Consider the following 15,447-nt stretch of genomic DNA (forward strand, 5'->3'; position numbering starts at 1 on the left):
CTGCAAAAGGTTCAGAAGGCCATGTCTGCAGATAGCCTTGATGCCTTTACAATTCATCTGGGGAAAAATCTTTCAAACTCCAGTGGAGCTTCCTTCCCCTTGAAATGCCCCTACAAAACACCTTTACAATGAAGTAAAAATTCCCAGCAAGCAGGCAGTAGTTTCCAGGCAGCGTTATCACACTTAATCACATACACATTTCATTTGTTAATTACAAACTGCAGATGAGCAGGGTAAAGCTTTGCTTCTGCTGCAGTGAAGACAAATGCTGTCACAATTCCTACTTTAGCTCCAGTCTTCCAAACCAGATGCATCACCAGGAACGTGCACAGCAACTGATGAGCAGCACCAACAGGACAGTCCCTTGTCTAATAGCATGAGGCAAAGCAGCAGAACAAAGACAGCATAACCAAGACGTTGAAAGAGGAAACGTGGTGTATTTTAGGAGACCGATTAATCCAAATATACAACCATATAGTAAGATTATAGAATGAATCATAGAATGGCCTGGGTTGAGAAGGACCACAATTATCACCCAGTTTCAAACCCCTGCTATGTGCAGGGTGACCAGCCACCAGACCAGGCTGCCCAGAGCCACATCCAGCCTGGCCTTGAATGCCTCCAGGGATGGGGCATCCACAACCTCATATAAAGCAAGGTAGTTGTGTCACTTTTGTGATCAGACACCTCCACCACACATATACTCCATATGGGAAAGCACAGAGCTAATGATGAAGAGAGCACAGGGCTCTGCATAGGTCTTAACAGATTTATTCAGAGTGTATGTAGATTCTGGAGAATATGCTAGGGTCATTACTGATAACAGAGAGGAAAAGAGGATAAAGGATAGGCTCTCTGCAGACATGTATGAGACCAAGTGAAGGCAATGCCAATCGTTCTTCTGTTAAAGAAATACTTTTCATCTATTGCCCAAATTAGAAGTGTTAAATGACAGGAGGGGCATTTATACAATTACTGCATGGCTTCTGTATCATAAAGCTGTTGGAGGAAGTTTTGCCCTCACCCAGGCCAAGAACCTGTGACATTCTGCCCTCACCCCTGCCAGGGCTGGGCACAAACATGCCGCTTTGCTTCATCTTGGCCACACATATCAGAGCAGGAGCTGGCTGGTGACAGATGGCAGGACACCAGTTGGGAAAGGCTTCCCAGCTATCTTAACCAATCTAAAAGAAAACAAAAATGACATGATTACAAATCTGAGAACACTCTGACTGTAGGCCTCATAAAAATGCCTGTCTGTTTTAAGACGTATCAATCTTGGGTGTTTTAGACAAGGTTTAATGGGTTCTTCAACATGATAGCTGGCGTGCCCTGAAGTGAGGAATAGCAAATTAATCCCAGCTGCAAATTGTTCAGCCTGACAGTCAATAGTTAGATCTTCCAGCTGTGACTGATAGCAAGCTTACATGACTTAGCAAGCTGCTTCGGGACTTTGCTCAATTAATCTGATTTATTTTTTTTTTTAAAATTATCTGCATCTATTTTTAATCACACAACATGTAGAACACAGTTCAGGAGCACAGACCGTCCCCAGAGTTTCCTACCACTACTGCTGAGCTCCAGCATCCCTCCTCCACAGGGTCACTGGTAAACCACAGAACTCAGCATTCTTAGAGCAGATTAACAAAGAAGTGGAACTCACTTGTGTGCGTAAGAGTTTCTTAGCATCAGCTATCCTTTATTCATCACCCCTGGATGTGTTTAAAACCTGTTGGGATGTGGTGCTCAGGGACATGATTTAGCGAAGAGTTGTTAGGGTACTATGGTCAGGTTGTGGTTGGACTTGATGATTTTTAAGGTCTTTTCCAACCTGAGTGATTCCATCATTCTATGAGCCTATTATTATATTTTATTCATCTTACTTTCAATTTTAAACTTTTTCAAACTACGTATACAGAGATTCTGATGCTACCCCTTATTTTTCCTACTTTCCCACACAGCTTGACAGTGTACAGACCTGTTCTGTATCTAAAATTATGAGCTGTGACAAGTGATAAATACCCCAATTCTAAAAAGCTATTGTGTACCTCTGAGACAATTAAAATTCCTTAGATACCTAGCTGCAGTACATAATACATTTAGTCAACATTAGAACATGTCAGAGAAGGAATGCTTTATCCCAGCACCTACCTAAAAATAGGCCTTCGGTTTAAATAAATGATTGCAATAATGTTCACTGGGAAATCCCCTTTCCTCAGATTGCAAAAGTAATATTAGTTCACTAGATCACCTTATGTTCTGCGGCAAGAACTGAGCTGAAGCTTATAAGAAGTGCCAAATAAATCACATATTCTATTTAAGTATAAAACTACTAGTTAAAGACCACTATTTCCTTGATTTACTGTATTTCTTCTCTTTTTTTTTCTTTCTTTTTCTTTTTTTTTTTCTTTTTTTTTTCTTTTTTTCAGAGAGGTGACTACCAATTCTTTGCCAATTAGAAATGATTTTCTTTCTTTGTTGCTAGTTTAATTACAGAGTATCATGGAGTTTGTCCTCTTTGAGAAAGCTGCTGTAGAAAAAACACAAAAAGAGAAGACCAACAGCACATTGAGCTGCAGAAAAGTCCACAGCATGCAAGAACTATCTAACCTGGGCATATATGAGTCTGCGCAGAGAAGCTGTGGATGCCCCATCCCCAGTGGTGTTTTAAAGCCAGGTTGGATGGGGCCCTGCTGCCACTTGTCAGTCTCATGCCCAAGGGTCTGAACATTTACTAGTTGCTGACGTTTTGTGGTAACTACCAGCCATGAGGAAAACACTGGGCGATCGTTTCCATTTTACTCAGCTTCATGTTCTTTGTTGGAGGGTGTCAGTTTACTGTCTTCTTTTCTACCAGTGCTGACTTCACTGATGTCAGACCTCAGTCAACTTTCTTCTAGCATTTATCTTGACTTAGGAAATCTCAAATGGAAAGCCTGTGGTCTTGCACCTGTAGCAAGACAAAGCACTGCAATGTCTGTAGATGTTTTCAGCCTGACATTACACAGGGACATCTAGGGATCGCCATGAAGCAATCCAGAAGGGAATGCTATTCAAGCTGCAATTTTTAAGTTCTCGGATCACAACTTAACCAACTTGCAGCAATAGTGAAAGCTGCAAAAGATGTGACTTCTTTTTATTGCAGGTATTCTCGAGAGCACCTGCAAGGCTTACATCAATGACCTCGATTTTAACCTGTACGGACTAGATTAGTGTGATGGAAAAAATGACATGGGTGAGACTCCAGCCCAACCCCTAGATGGGAAAAGGTTTTGGTCTATAAATAGCACTGTGCTCTCCTGGCTGTAACACTTCTCTCGCTACTAAATTAGAATTCACAAGTATTCTGCAGGACTCATAATGGGATCAAAGATTAGAAACTTCTTTGAAGTCTGTCTTCCTTTGCTCACCTATTAATACATACCTGTACTAATCCATCATGCTTCTCCTAAGCTGATCAGTTACTCTTGATCTCCAAAAGGGACAAGTGTACACACCTTTTTTCACATCCTCACATATTTGTGTTCATTATCCACACTTCATTTTGCAAGGACATAACATTACGTTAATTGAATTTTCATACACTGTGAAGAGGCCAGATCTGTCTTCTGAAAGCATGTGGGCTAAATGTGATTAGCTGGTAATATCTGCAGTACTTTTTACTTTGGTCTTGTTTACTGAATGTCAGAAACAAAATATATTGAATTGTGTGCATGACGATTTCATAATATTTCACCTTGGACAACAGCTTTTCATAGTATGATTGAAATGAGACCACCTCAGCCTCACTTCTTTGATTTGGCCCTTCTAGAAAGAGACCAAAGAGTCACTCAACCTTAGGGTTTTTTGCTCCTTGGTTAGGGAAATGAAGATGGGTGATGGAAAAGCCTCACTGATGCTAAGGAAAAATCAGACACAAAATCATAGTATCATAGAGTCAGTTTAAAAGGACCACACAGATCTAGTTTCAACCCCCCCTGCTATTTGCAGGATTACCAACCACCAGACCAGGCTGGCCAGAGCCACATCCAGCCTGGCCCTGAATGCCTCCAGGGATGGGGCATCCACAACCTCCTTGGGCAACCTGTTCCAGTGCGTCACCAACCTCTGTGTGAAAAACTTCCTCCTCACATCTAACCTAAACCTCCCCTGTCTCAGTTTAAAACTATTCCCCCTTGTCCTATCACTGTCAACCTATGTAAACAGTCTTTCCCCCTCCTGTTTATACACTCCCTTCAAGTACTGGAAGGCCACAATGAGGTCTCCCCAGAGCCTTCTCTTCCCCAAGCTAAACAATCCTAGTTGCCTCAACCTTTCTCCATAGGACAGGTGCTCCAGCCCTCTGATCATCATGGGGAAATGCTATTTCAAAACTCATTTTCAAAAATCCCATAATCCCAAACTGTGACATACATATTTCTTTATCTCACCATGACTCAAAACTGGCTCATAATTACTACATCAAACTGCTTGCATCTCTAAATTAATGCTTATTTCCTAACTCTCTTTAAAAAAAAAAAACCAAACAAACAAAAAAAAAAAAAAAAAGAGAGAAAAAAGTGTACTATCAAGAAAGTTGTAATGATTTTTGTCACTGACAGTAATTAGTTTAATTGGGCACTTGTTTGACTTGTGCATTTTAACGCCAGAGTCTCCTACTGTGCTCATTGCCTCTGATCTCATGGACAACACAAAAGGCAGAATTCAACCAGATGCAGTATGCAGTACTTCTTGGTGAAGTGTCTTTTCAGGTTTGAATGTATGTAGATTTCCACAGTCTTGAATTTCAAAGAGCACAAAAACTGAAGATGAAGTCTATGAAATTCGTGGGTGAGAGCCGCCTCTGGGAACAAGTCCCAGTAGTTAGATAACCTGAATTAACCCTACCCAAGTATTGATTTATACAACGTAATCATAATATTTTAGAGTAGCAGGCTGAAAAACAAATGCTTTTCAAAAGAACTACTTCATTAGTAGGAGACTATAAAGATTTTTAACTGTGATTCCATTAGAAGGAAGATCAGCGTAGAAAGGGAAAATTAGGAAAAAGAAAAAGAGCTCTGACTTCTTCAAAACTCTATTTCTTCATTTTTCTTAGGGCTGAAATAAGAGATTAATCCATTCCAATAAATGTCCACCAGGTCCACTTCACAAAGACCATTTACTCCCCTTATCAGATAGAATAAGAAGATTAGAATATGGAAATGAGGTGATTAATGGCAAGTTTTCTGGTCTTCAGAGGCGTTTTAACTTGTAAGTGACAGATATATTCCAGCTGCTGCCTTTGTATTTTCAAAAGGTCATTTTCAGTGCTTCTGCAGAGACTGCTGTCGCTCCCCCAGCAGGATGTGTGCTGTGCCTGTCCCTGCTGCAGGCTCTGAGCTTCTCCCCATACCAGAAAGCGGTGCTCCATCGGCAGCTCCCTTTTAACACTGGCTGCAGAGGGCAGAGGCCTCCTGTCCCCCCAGCTTCACTCTCAGAGGGCACTGCCGTCCTGCTTTCTGAGTATCAGATGTTTTAATAAATCAGATTTGGATACTGAAAAATAGCTACTTCAGACGTGTCACTCATTTCGTTATATCCCTCTGTTCACTAAATGAAGCATATTATAGTGCCAGAAGAAAAGCAGTGAGGATTTCCTACTAACCAAAGCATCACAGGATTATCCACAGGACAACTTTCAGATCAAGAAAGGGCTGCTAAACAGCGTAAGAGTACCTAAACAGGCTGTCCCTGCATTCAAGAGATCAACCTACAGACCAAGATCTACAATCCTTTGCGATCCCTTCCAACTCAGGATATTCTATTCTAGGTTGCCAGCAGTCCCCACAGAGACAAAGGAAGGAGGTGGTTTGGGTGCCTGTGACAGAAATAACCTAACCATGAGGTGATGCTCTTCCCTCTCCAAGGAAACTGGTGCCCAGCAGCCAGGTATAGTGCCTTGAACTGCTTTTTGCCCTCTGGAGCTTAAACACTAAGAGTCACAGTGACTAAATTAGGTGCTTGTAATCAGTCAACTAATCCTGTATGGAAGTGGGCCAGGAAAGAGGATTTGTCACTACCCTCTTCCTTGTCACTCCATTATCCAATACCTGCACAACCATTTGCAGCCTCCCACCCCTTTTTACTGTCGGGAAAAGTGAGGCAGATCATTTAAGTCACTTTTTAAAAGCCAGCCAGAAATAAGTGCCAAACATTGGAACTAGAACTGCCAAGTCTGAGCCAGGACTGTTTTAGCACACAAGCATCTCAAGAAGGCCTTCTTACTTCTAAAAATGCAGATTTCATACGGGATAACAAACATCATGATTAAGCACTCTGCTGAGCAGGCAGCAGAGGTTGGCAAAACGTTTCAGCTGCTCCTTGCTCATAGAAAAACAGACTTTGCAGAACTGAATATCATGGTTTTCTGGGGGGGTTAACAAATTTTTCAGCTCAGAAAAGGAATATGTGCAGCCTCCCTCAGATGTTTCACATTGCTGTCTACATCTAAAAGCAGTTTGGCATTTTCAAGGCAGCCCAATCATAGAATCATAGAATCACCAAGGTTGGAAAAGGCCTAAAAGATCATCCAGTCCAACCGTTCACCTATTACCAATAGCTCCCACTAAACCATGTCCCTCAACATGACATCCAGTCGTTCCTTGAACACCCCCAGGGTCGGTGACTCCACCACCTCCCTGGGCAGTCCATTCCAGTGCCTGACCACCCTTTCTGAGAAGTCATATTTCCTAATGTCCAGCCTGAATCTCCCCTGGCACAGCTTGAAACCATTCCTTCTGGTCCTATCACTAATGACACTACAGAAGAGGCCGACCACCAGCTCACTACAGCCTCCCTTCAGGATCAGAATCTTCCTGCCTCTACTGCTGCACTGTAGTGAGCAGAGTGGTGCAGATCCCACCCCTGTGATACTGCTTCCCTCACTCAGAGTGTCCTGAAAGAGGTAAGGGTGTAAACAGGAAAACCCTTATCTAAACAATTTAAGTATTATCACACTTAAAGCACTTTCAGAGTCACCACTGAAATTAATGAACTTTATACTTCATCGCTGTCATCTGCATCTGCAAACACAGGGGAAACTACTGAGCCTATGCTCCCACAGCCTCTGTTGAAGGCTTTTTTTCACAGCTGTAACAACAGAAGTATGAAAAGTAAATGCTGGAATTCTGGAAGGCAGCTAAAATGTCTTTTCAGCCCTTTCTCTTCCTGGCTGACATATTGCACTTTTCCAGATGCTTTGCTCACAAAGCTGAAAATCCCAACTCAATACTGTACTATTTTAGTTCCATTCAGAGTGCAGGGATGGTATAAAGTGATCTTCCATAAAAATGGTAATATCAGAACAAGATCAGAAGGAAAAAAAAAAAACATTGAATATGCTGTGAAGAAAAATGAGCATAAATCAGTCACAGAAATGTCACTGCAATGAGTTTTCATAGAGGAAAATATATGTATTTACTCTTGCTTTTGAGATAAATTTGTACATCTATCCACCACATCACCATTGTGAAGGCTGTGTCCTTTCAGAGGCAATTAGCCATCTACCCCAGACTTATACGCTCCCTTCAACTTCCTCATTCCTCCACCCACCTGACTCTGACATACATTGACATTTTCTCTTATTAGAATGCAAACTCAGCATTTAGAAAAGCCAAACCAACGAATGGCCCCAAACCAGACTGAAACGTGTTTGTTAAAGAACAGATTGTGGAAATCTACTCAAAACACAAGTTTTTATTTCTATAATTTTAACAAAAAAAAATAAATATATATATACATATATAGATACCAATTCAAATTTCCAAATACTCATCACCATTTTCCTGCTCTATCTGAAAAGAAATTGCTTCGGCACTCAGAAACGGTGGCAAGATATTGAACAGCATTACGGCTTTTAGCCTCATACTTTGCCAGAGAGAAACTGTCTCTTACAACACACTATTATTCTATTTTAAGAATCTCAAGCAACGTGGCTTTCATCACTTGAGTTGGAAGGTTATTTAACAGGCTGGTGGACCTTATGACTAAGAAGTATTTCCTGATATTATAGCTACATCTTTCCATTTCCAAAACTTATAGCAGTTATCATACTTCAACTCATTCTAAGTAATCCTTCTTTCATCCAGTGCTCCACAAATGAAAATGTTCCATGGTGCTTAATGAGGTGTTTCCCATGTGATGCCTGCAGCACCTAACAGTCTATTCTGCTGTACATAAAAGTATTTACGTGGGAGACCACTGATGAGTGGTGTTCCCCAGGGATCTGTATTGGCACCAGTATTATTTAACAGCTTCATCGGTGATATGGGCAGTGAAATTGAGTGCACGCGCAGCAAGTGTGCAGGTGACACCAAGCTGAGTGGTACAGTCGACATACTGGAGGGAAAGGATGCCATGCAGAAGGATCTGGACAGATGTGAGAAGTGGGCTGGTGTGAAACTCATATAGTTCAGCAAGGCCAAGGGCAACGTGCTCCTAGTGGACTGAGATCAGCCCTGCAGAGGATGAGGTGGTACTGGGGGTATTGGAAGAAAAACTGAAGGCGAGTTGGCAACATCTGCCCTCAATATAGAAAGTCAACAGTCCCTTGGGCTGCATCAGAAGAGGGGTGGCCAGCAGGGTGAGGGAGGGAACTGATCCCCTGATGAGGCCCCCAAGTCTGGGGCCCCCAGCACAAGAAAAATGAAGATCTGTTAGAAAGGGTCCAGAGGAGGGCCACAAACGTGCTCTGGAGGCTGATGCACCTCTCCTGTGAAGACAGGCTGAGGTAGCTGGGCTTCATGGATTCTGGCTGCCTTGCGTGTGCAAGCACTTGAAAGTGGGTTTTAAACAAATGGAGCAGTGACCCTGGACTGCAGGTCAGCTCCCTGACCCAGAAGCTGGCGGCAGGCTGGACAGGATGGATGCCAGAGATGTCCCTGCAGCTCACACTCCATGGCACAGGACCTCCTAGGAGCAGAGCTTCATTACAGCTGGTGGCATGGCCGTTGAAGTCAGTGTGTTATCAGTGAACAGCAGCTCTGCTTAGACCCATACCCCAGGGGCAAGAGTCCAAGAAAGAGCAGAAAGCAAGCAGGCGAGTGCTGCACAGCCTGCCCTGTCTCTCCCATGGGAAAAGAGCACAGTCATGCCATTGCAAATCTGTTTAATTGAGTCAGTAAGAACACACAAGCTATTGCCAGGAAAAGTCAGCTGAAGAGCAAAGCACAGGCTCTGCTCCTTTCTACCGTCAGAGTGGTCAGGGGAAGAGGAGAAATCTGGTTAAGAACAAAGCTGCTACACCGAAGTGCTGTTAACAAATTCTCCCACAGCACAAATATCACATCTCCTTACCCTAAACAAATGTGGTTTTACTCTCTAGACAGCATTTCATTATTATGGTCCAAAGTGAGATGCTGATTGGGGTTTCTAAAAAGAAATGTAACTGTCACAAGTTTGAGAAGAGCAAACACCATCAGACATCAGGCAGAGGGGAGAAAAGAAAGTGCAGGACCTCTTCAAGAACCACCATTTCCCATAAAACACTCTGCCCCCAGAACAAACCTATGTTTTCCTCCCACCCAGTAAAAGCCATCTGCTTTTCAGAAACCTACAGTACATAGTGATTATTTTTATGGCATATATAAGACCTTGAGGTGAGTCCCGTCACTTTCAAGTGATAAGCCCTCTATTTTTAACATATGAAGGTCTGTAAGATATTTTCAATTATTTCTGTCTCACTGACACACAGAGATGCTGCTACAATAGGAAACTGTGTTATCACAGACCTTGGAAGATTTCTGAAGTTGGATCATTTTGCATTTCCTACCCCACTGAGCTAGGAAATTAAAAGTAAAACTTTACCCTGCCCTCTACTAAGCCTGATTTAGTCAAAGACATGATCTCAGGTAGTAACTACAGATTCAGCTGTTTATTTAATTGAAATGAAACCATTCTTCTAGCAGACGAAGGGAAGAAATAATATGTTATACCAGACTCCTGCATTAATAGTGCTCTCTACATTCATTCTTCAGCTACTTTCTGAGCGTGCTGAAGAGCATGCTGATCTGTGTTAATAAGCTGCAGTAAAATGAAGGGCAATGATTTGGTGCTCCTTGAGTGTTGGGCACCTAACTTAATTCTTGCTGGCTCATAAACTGTAACTGGAAAAAAGATGCTACAGGTTCACACTGTTAACTAATTCAGCAGGAAGGAAAAATATATATTTTTTCTATCAGAGGTGAAAGAAAGCTGTTCTAACAGCAGTGATTAGTGGGAGCTGTGTTGCCTTTAATACAAAGAAAATGGTTTGATGGATTCTTGTATAATGAATATAACTTACCAAGGGCAAACGTTCTGAATACAGGATCCCCTTGGAAAAACCTTTTTTCCCTCTCTCAGCTTCAACCAGGAAGAAGAACTATCCATGTGGAGTCAGAGACAAATTGTCCATTTGGAATTAAAGACAAAATCATTGTGAAATCTGTGCCAGGCAGGAGTGGATGTCACCAACCACATTAGAGAGATGACCCTCTAGAGGTGCTCACTCTCTTGCTCTCCCATAGTGTGGAGAGAAATTGGATGACTGTTCAAATGAGCTACATAACTTGTGTGCAAAGGTAGAAATGACAGGTCCCAGTTTTCACCAGGTGACAGGCTGAGATTGTTTCTACATGAATTTATACACGCAGAACACTTCCACTGGGTAATTTTCATATCTTTCCAGAAATGTTCTTGCACAAGTTTGTCACAGACTCCTAATCTTAATGATGGAGATGGTTATCATCCTCAACTAAGTGGACTGGAATATATTGAATACTTCCATATCCTTTCCAGATTCAGATGTTAAGGATTTAATGTACAAAAACAATACAGAAATACACGAGAACATACCAATGAAATCAACTTCTTTTAAGATGAATGAAGAGTCAAATGTGGCTCTCTGGGTCTCAGATGACTGGTGCTTCTTTCACAGTTTTTGAACTGAAATCAAATGACTGATTCTACAGATGAGAGCAGTTTCCTTTTACAGAATTCTTTAATGTATGAACCTGTATACATCAACTGTGTTCAAGGACAGTGTTATGACTATAAGTGTTTTTTTTTTTTCAGATTCACACCAGAAACTGGTAGACGTCAACATTTCTTCCAGAGATATCACTTAGATCTATCAGAAATTAGGTAATTCTATTCTCAAAAATGTCTTGATGTAATTAAGGACATGCAGTGTACCACCAGCTAAAAAGAAATGCTTTCCACAGACCTAAACATAGGGTGAAAATGCAAAGCAAAAGAGACTGACTACTCTCTAAGTACAGCTCATCGGGAAATAAATTGAAATGAGCAATCAGTCCAACAGTAGAACAAGGATATAATTGTATGCTTGGGAACACTGAAAAAGTCAGAGCTCCCTGGACACATCAGTCTTCTACATTTCAATGATCCCGTATAAAAAAGAGAAAATCCTTGGGGTGTTCTCATTTTGCTTATTGTCATGAATTTCAAAATAATACAAACATGGAAAGATCGGAAAGATTTTGGAGCCTGCAGCATCTTGTCTCCTGTGGCACTTTATGTCACCTGCTCCCCTGTCTGCACTCCTCCCAGGCTGATAACACTCACTTTGATATTGACACAGTTCAGGCTCAATCTGGTCTTCAAAGATAGAAAAGGGGCATGCAAATCCCTCAGTCTTCCTTTCTGCTCCAAGCCCAATGCACGCAATCACTTCCCAAGGGCTGCTCACTACAGCAGGCATTACTTTCTACTTAACAAAATTAATGGCTGTTACAGAAAATAGGATTTGAAAAGACATTTTCAGACATAGGATCTTTCCAAGTCTGGAAATGAGACAATAGACACGACAACATTGCTGACCCTATTTTATATCTCCAGTATGATACCGTCATTTTTGTAAAACAAGTTTATTACTCTGCATGTTAAGGGACAGAAAGAAGTGGATGAGGACCACTGTTTTTCATTTTAGATGCTCAGTATTCCAAACTGTTCATGGCTGCGATGTACTTAGCAAATACAGTTTGCTGTGATTATTTACTTGCTTTAGTTGTACAAAGGGGTATTTTACAACAAACAAACAAACAAAAATACACAAAAAAAACCACAAATAGAAATATGCTTCAGGCTCACCCTTATAGCAATTTTCTCTCATACAGGGAAGCCAGCTCCTGTGTTAATGTACAACTTAGTGTCACAGAAATGGTCTGCAGAGATTAAATTAGTCCTTGTATGCAAATGCCAGTCTGGACAATCCTTTTTATACGCCCCAAAAAGAAGGCCACTTTTTAGACTTACGGTTGGTTGTCCTGCTTTGATCACTCTGAGCGCTGTCGTTCGACTGGTTGCTGGAGACAGAGGATACGCTTGAGCTCCTGACAAAACCAAATGCTGCCAGCTTGGCTGCCGGCAACCGCGAGTAACCTGGGGGGCGGAGTGCAGATGGACATGGCTTGGGGAGGTTTGACTTCGCAGCATTTGGACATGGGACTTTCTTAAGATCAACTGAAAGGAGAAAGAAAGAATTTTTATCAAACAAGCAGATCTGGGACGTACTAAATATGGCCAAATAAAACTTGGTACGAAGACTGAATAGAAGCTTTAAGGGCTTCTCAAAAACTGCAGTGGTGTCTTACACTTCCCTCTACTAAAAAGTAATTATCTGAAACATTTAAAGGTTGCAATGATTTTTAAAATGTGAATTGCAGCAAGAACATGTGATGCATAAAGTCGAGATTCCAGCAGAGTAATGAAGTTCAAGTCTGCTACTTTCTTAAAAATATCTTCTTTCATGCTGTATCATTTTCTACTTCTACATTTCTTACGTGTCAATTAAAAGTCACACTCAGACAAACACTCTATACTTAGCCTCAGTTTTGGAAGCTACTGCAGAACACCAATGAATCTCCTCAAGGACACGGGACTTCTTTGCATTTCATCAAAGCAAATACTTCTTTGAAGTCTTTCTTTCAAATTTTGCTAAAAGAAAATGCCCTCCTCTTGCACCAAGCCCAGAAATGAGGACATGCCCTGGAAAGTTTACTTTTTGTAATGCACTACTACTGATGGTCTTCTATTCACTGTAAAATGTCAGCTTATGGGAATGACACTTCCCAAGTCTCAGACAACTTCCAATAGAGGGCTTACAGAGAATGGAGTCAGGAAAAAACAAGGGTTTGGCTGCCATGTCTGCTCCAGTAATGCCAGCTGGGCACCTCTCTCTGTTCTGTGTCTTCCTAACCCATATCCTGCTGTTCTTGCTTAAGCAACCTTTCCTAGGCAAATCCAGAAGATGAGTTCAAAAGGTCCCAGACTGTCCTCATGAAAGGACTGAAGGTTGAGTCTGGCTGGTTAGAAGAGAAGGCAGCATTACAACTGTCAACATATTTAGTCAGAAAAGTCCACAAAGTCAACTTTCTGTCCCCATTTGATGAACACTATTCATGTATCATCCTGATGTATACTTCAAAGGATGCAGCAAACATTAATTATATAAAGGAAAAGTAGAAATTAACCGCACAGTAAGAATATAGTCTTCGCATTATTACACTATTTAATTCTTTTGTAAACTATGTAGGTCAAAGCCTTATTAATTTTAATGAAGCATTACACTTTGATGAGAGTTTACAGAAAACAAGACTAACTCCTTTGAGTAGAAAAATGTTATGGGGATTTTGAAAGATAGTTATGTACCTCATGACAGTAACAACACAACAACACTAACAACATTTTCGGTTTTTTTCAACACAACTAACCCTTTTTCTTTTGAAACTGCTGTGGGGAGACCTCAGAGTGGCCTTTTGGTATATGTAGGAGGGCTGTAAGAAAGAAGGGGACGGACTCTTTAGCAGGTTACATTGTGATAGCACAAAGGGAAACAGTTTCAAAAGATAAGAGGGGAACTTTAGATTGGATGTAAGGAAGATGTTTTTTTGCAATAAGAGTGGTGAGGCAATAGCACAGGTTGCTCAGAGAGGTGGTGGACACCCCATCCCTGGAGACACTCAAGGTCAGGCTGGATGAGGCTCTGAGAACCTGATGGAGCTGTAGGTGTCCCTGCTCATTGCAGGGAGGCTGGACTAGATGGCTTTTAAAGGTGCCTTTCAACTCAAACAATTCTACAGTTCTAGGCATTTAGTGACAATCTCAGCACCTTGTAGCTCCAGAAAATGCCCACCCATCTCCACCTTTTCTTTGAAACCATTCTCATAGATCTGCACAGAAGATTTGGTAGTGTTACTCACACCTCAGTGTGCTGGATTTCTCAGTTTGTGACTTCATTTCAAATTTCCCCTGGACTAACCATATTTTGTATCTTGAAATCACAATAAACCTTAAGTTATTTTTCACTCCTCTTCTTCATAATCCAGCTCTTCTACACCACAAGATACTTCATGGCTTGAAGCTAATTATGGAATTAAAGGCTGTTGTCTGTGTGGCACACAAGTGATTTTCTGTGACACCTCAAACTCTTCCTGTCTAGGAATATGAAAACACTTTGAGGTAGAAACTGACTGGCACACAACAGATGTGTCTGTGAGCCCTAAGAGGCTGTGCGAGACTTCTGCATCAGATTCAGACACCCCAAAAAAGCTGTTCTGTGCCTACTGTGGGGTATGAAGAGGTGGCACAAGGCCATCTCTTGAACCTGGTGATGATGCCCTTAGGAAGATGCCGATGAAGAGCTGTGTTTCCCTTTCAGCACATAGTTCTTCATTATATTGTACAATTGCATTGCACACCCAATGAAGCAGAGTGTGAGCTGAAACTGATGGGGATTAGCAGAAGCCAGAGAATAGTTTCATTTCTGAATTCTCCCCTTGTCACCTCTCATCTTCACAAATTAAGTTTGCTGGCTCCAACTGAAGTATCTATTTTATAAGCACTGCAAACCTATAAAATAAACATTCAGCTGGAGCAGCAGCAGTGGAATAATTCAGGAAGCAACCTGAAAACTCCTTTCCTATCACCAAACCTCACATACTTGTTCAGGTATTAGGCATTCCTGAGACCTGACACAGAACTAACTGAAATCCTATCAGGAAAAAAGATGTAGACACATCAGCATTACCAATGAAATGCATGATACATATTTGCAAATACACAAACAAACACATACATTTGTCTGAGTAAATCAAAAACATTGCTGTCCTGATGCATACATAAAATGAATCTTTAACAAGAGTTGACTTCTTTAGAAATGAAAGGAACTGCTAGACCCTCAGGACTGGCAAATTTAATACACAGAGAGGTAATAAGGAAATAAGATTTCATTAACTTGCTCTTTGAAAAAAAATTAACATATATACTACTGAAAAAGAAATGCAGCAAAGTTTTAATGATGAGATCTCTGTTGTACTGTTCAAAATTAGACATTAATGCCATCAAAATAATCAGCTAATGAATGTAAATCCTGACACGTTTACACTAAGTCTTCATAACTGAGGAAAA

At 41.2% G+C, this 15,447-nt stretch overlaps 1 protein-coding gene across 4 annotated transcripts in view; it reads right to left on the reverse strand.

Moving 5' to 3' along the window:
* The window catches only part of MTUS2 (microtubule associated scaffold protein 2), a 221,026-nt gene that overhangs the window by 112,110 nt on the left and 93,469 nt on the right, over positions 1-15,447 (reverse strand). For all 4 annotated transcript variants that reach the window (XM_015851998.2, XM_015851995.2, XM_015851997.2 and 1 more), the window contains exon 4: positions 12,295-12,501. In XM_015851998.2, the coding sequence (XP_015707484.1) occupies positions 12,295-12,501 (207 nt within the window). The remainder of the gene's footprint in view (positions 1-12,294; positions 12,502-15,447) is intronic.

The sequence above is a fragment of the Coturnix japonica genome, chromosome 1, assembly GCF_001577835.2.
Source record: "Coturnix japonica isolate 7356 chromosome 1, Coturnix japonica 2.1, whole genome shotgun sequence".
Lineage (NCBI taxonomy): Eukaryota > Metazoa > Chordata > Aves > Galliformes > Phasianidae > Coturnix > Coturnix japonica.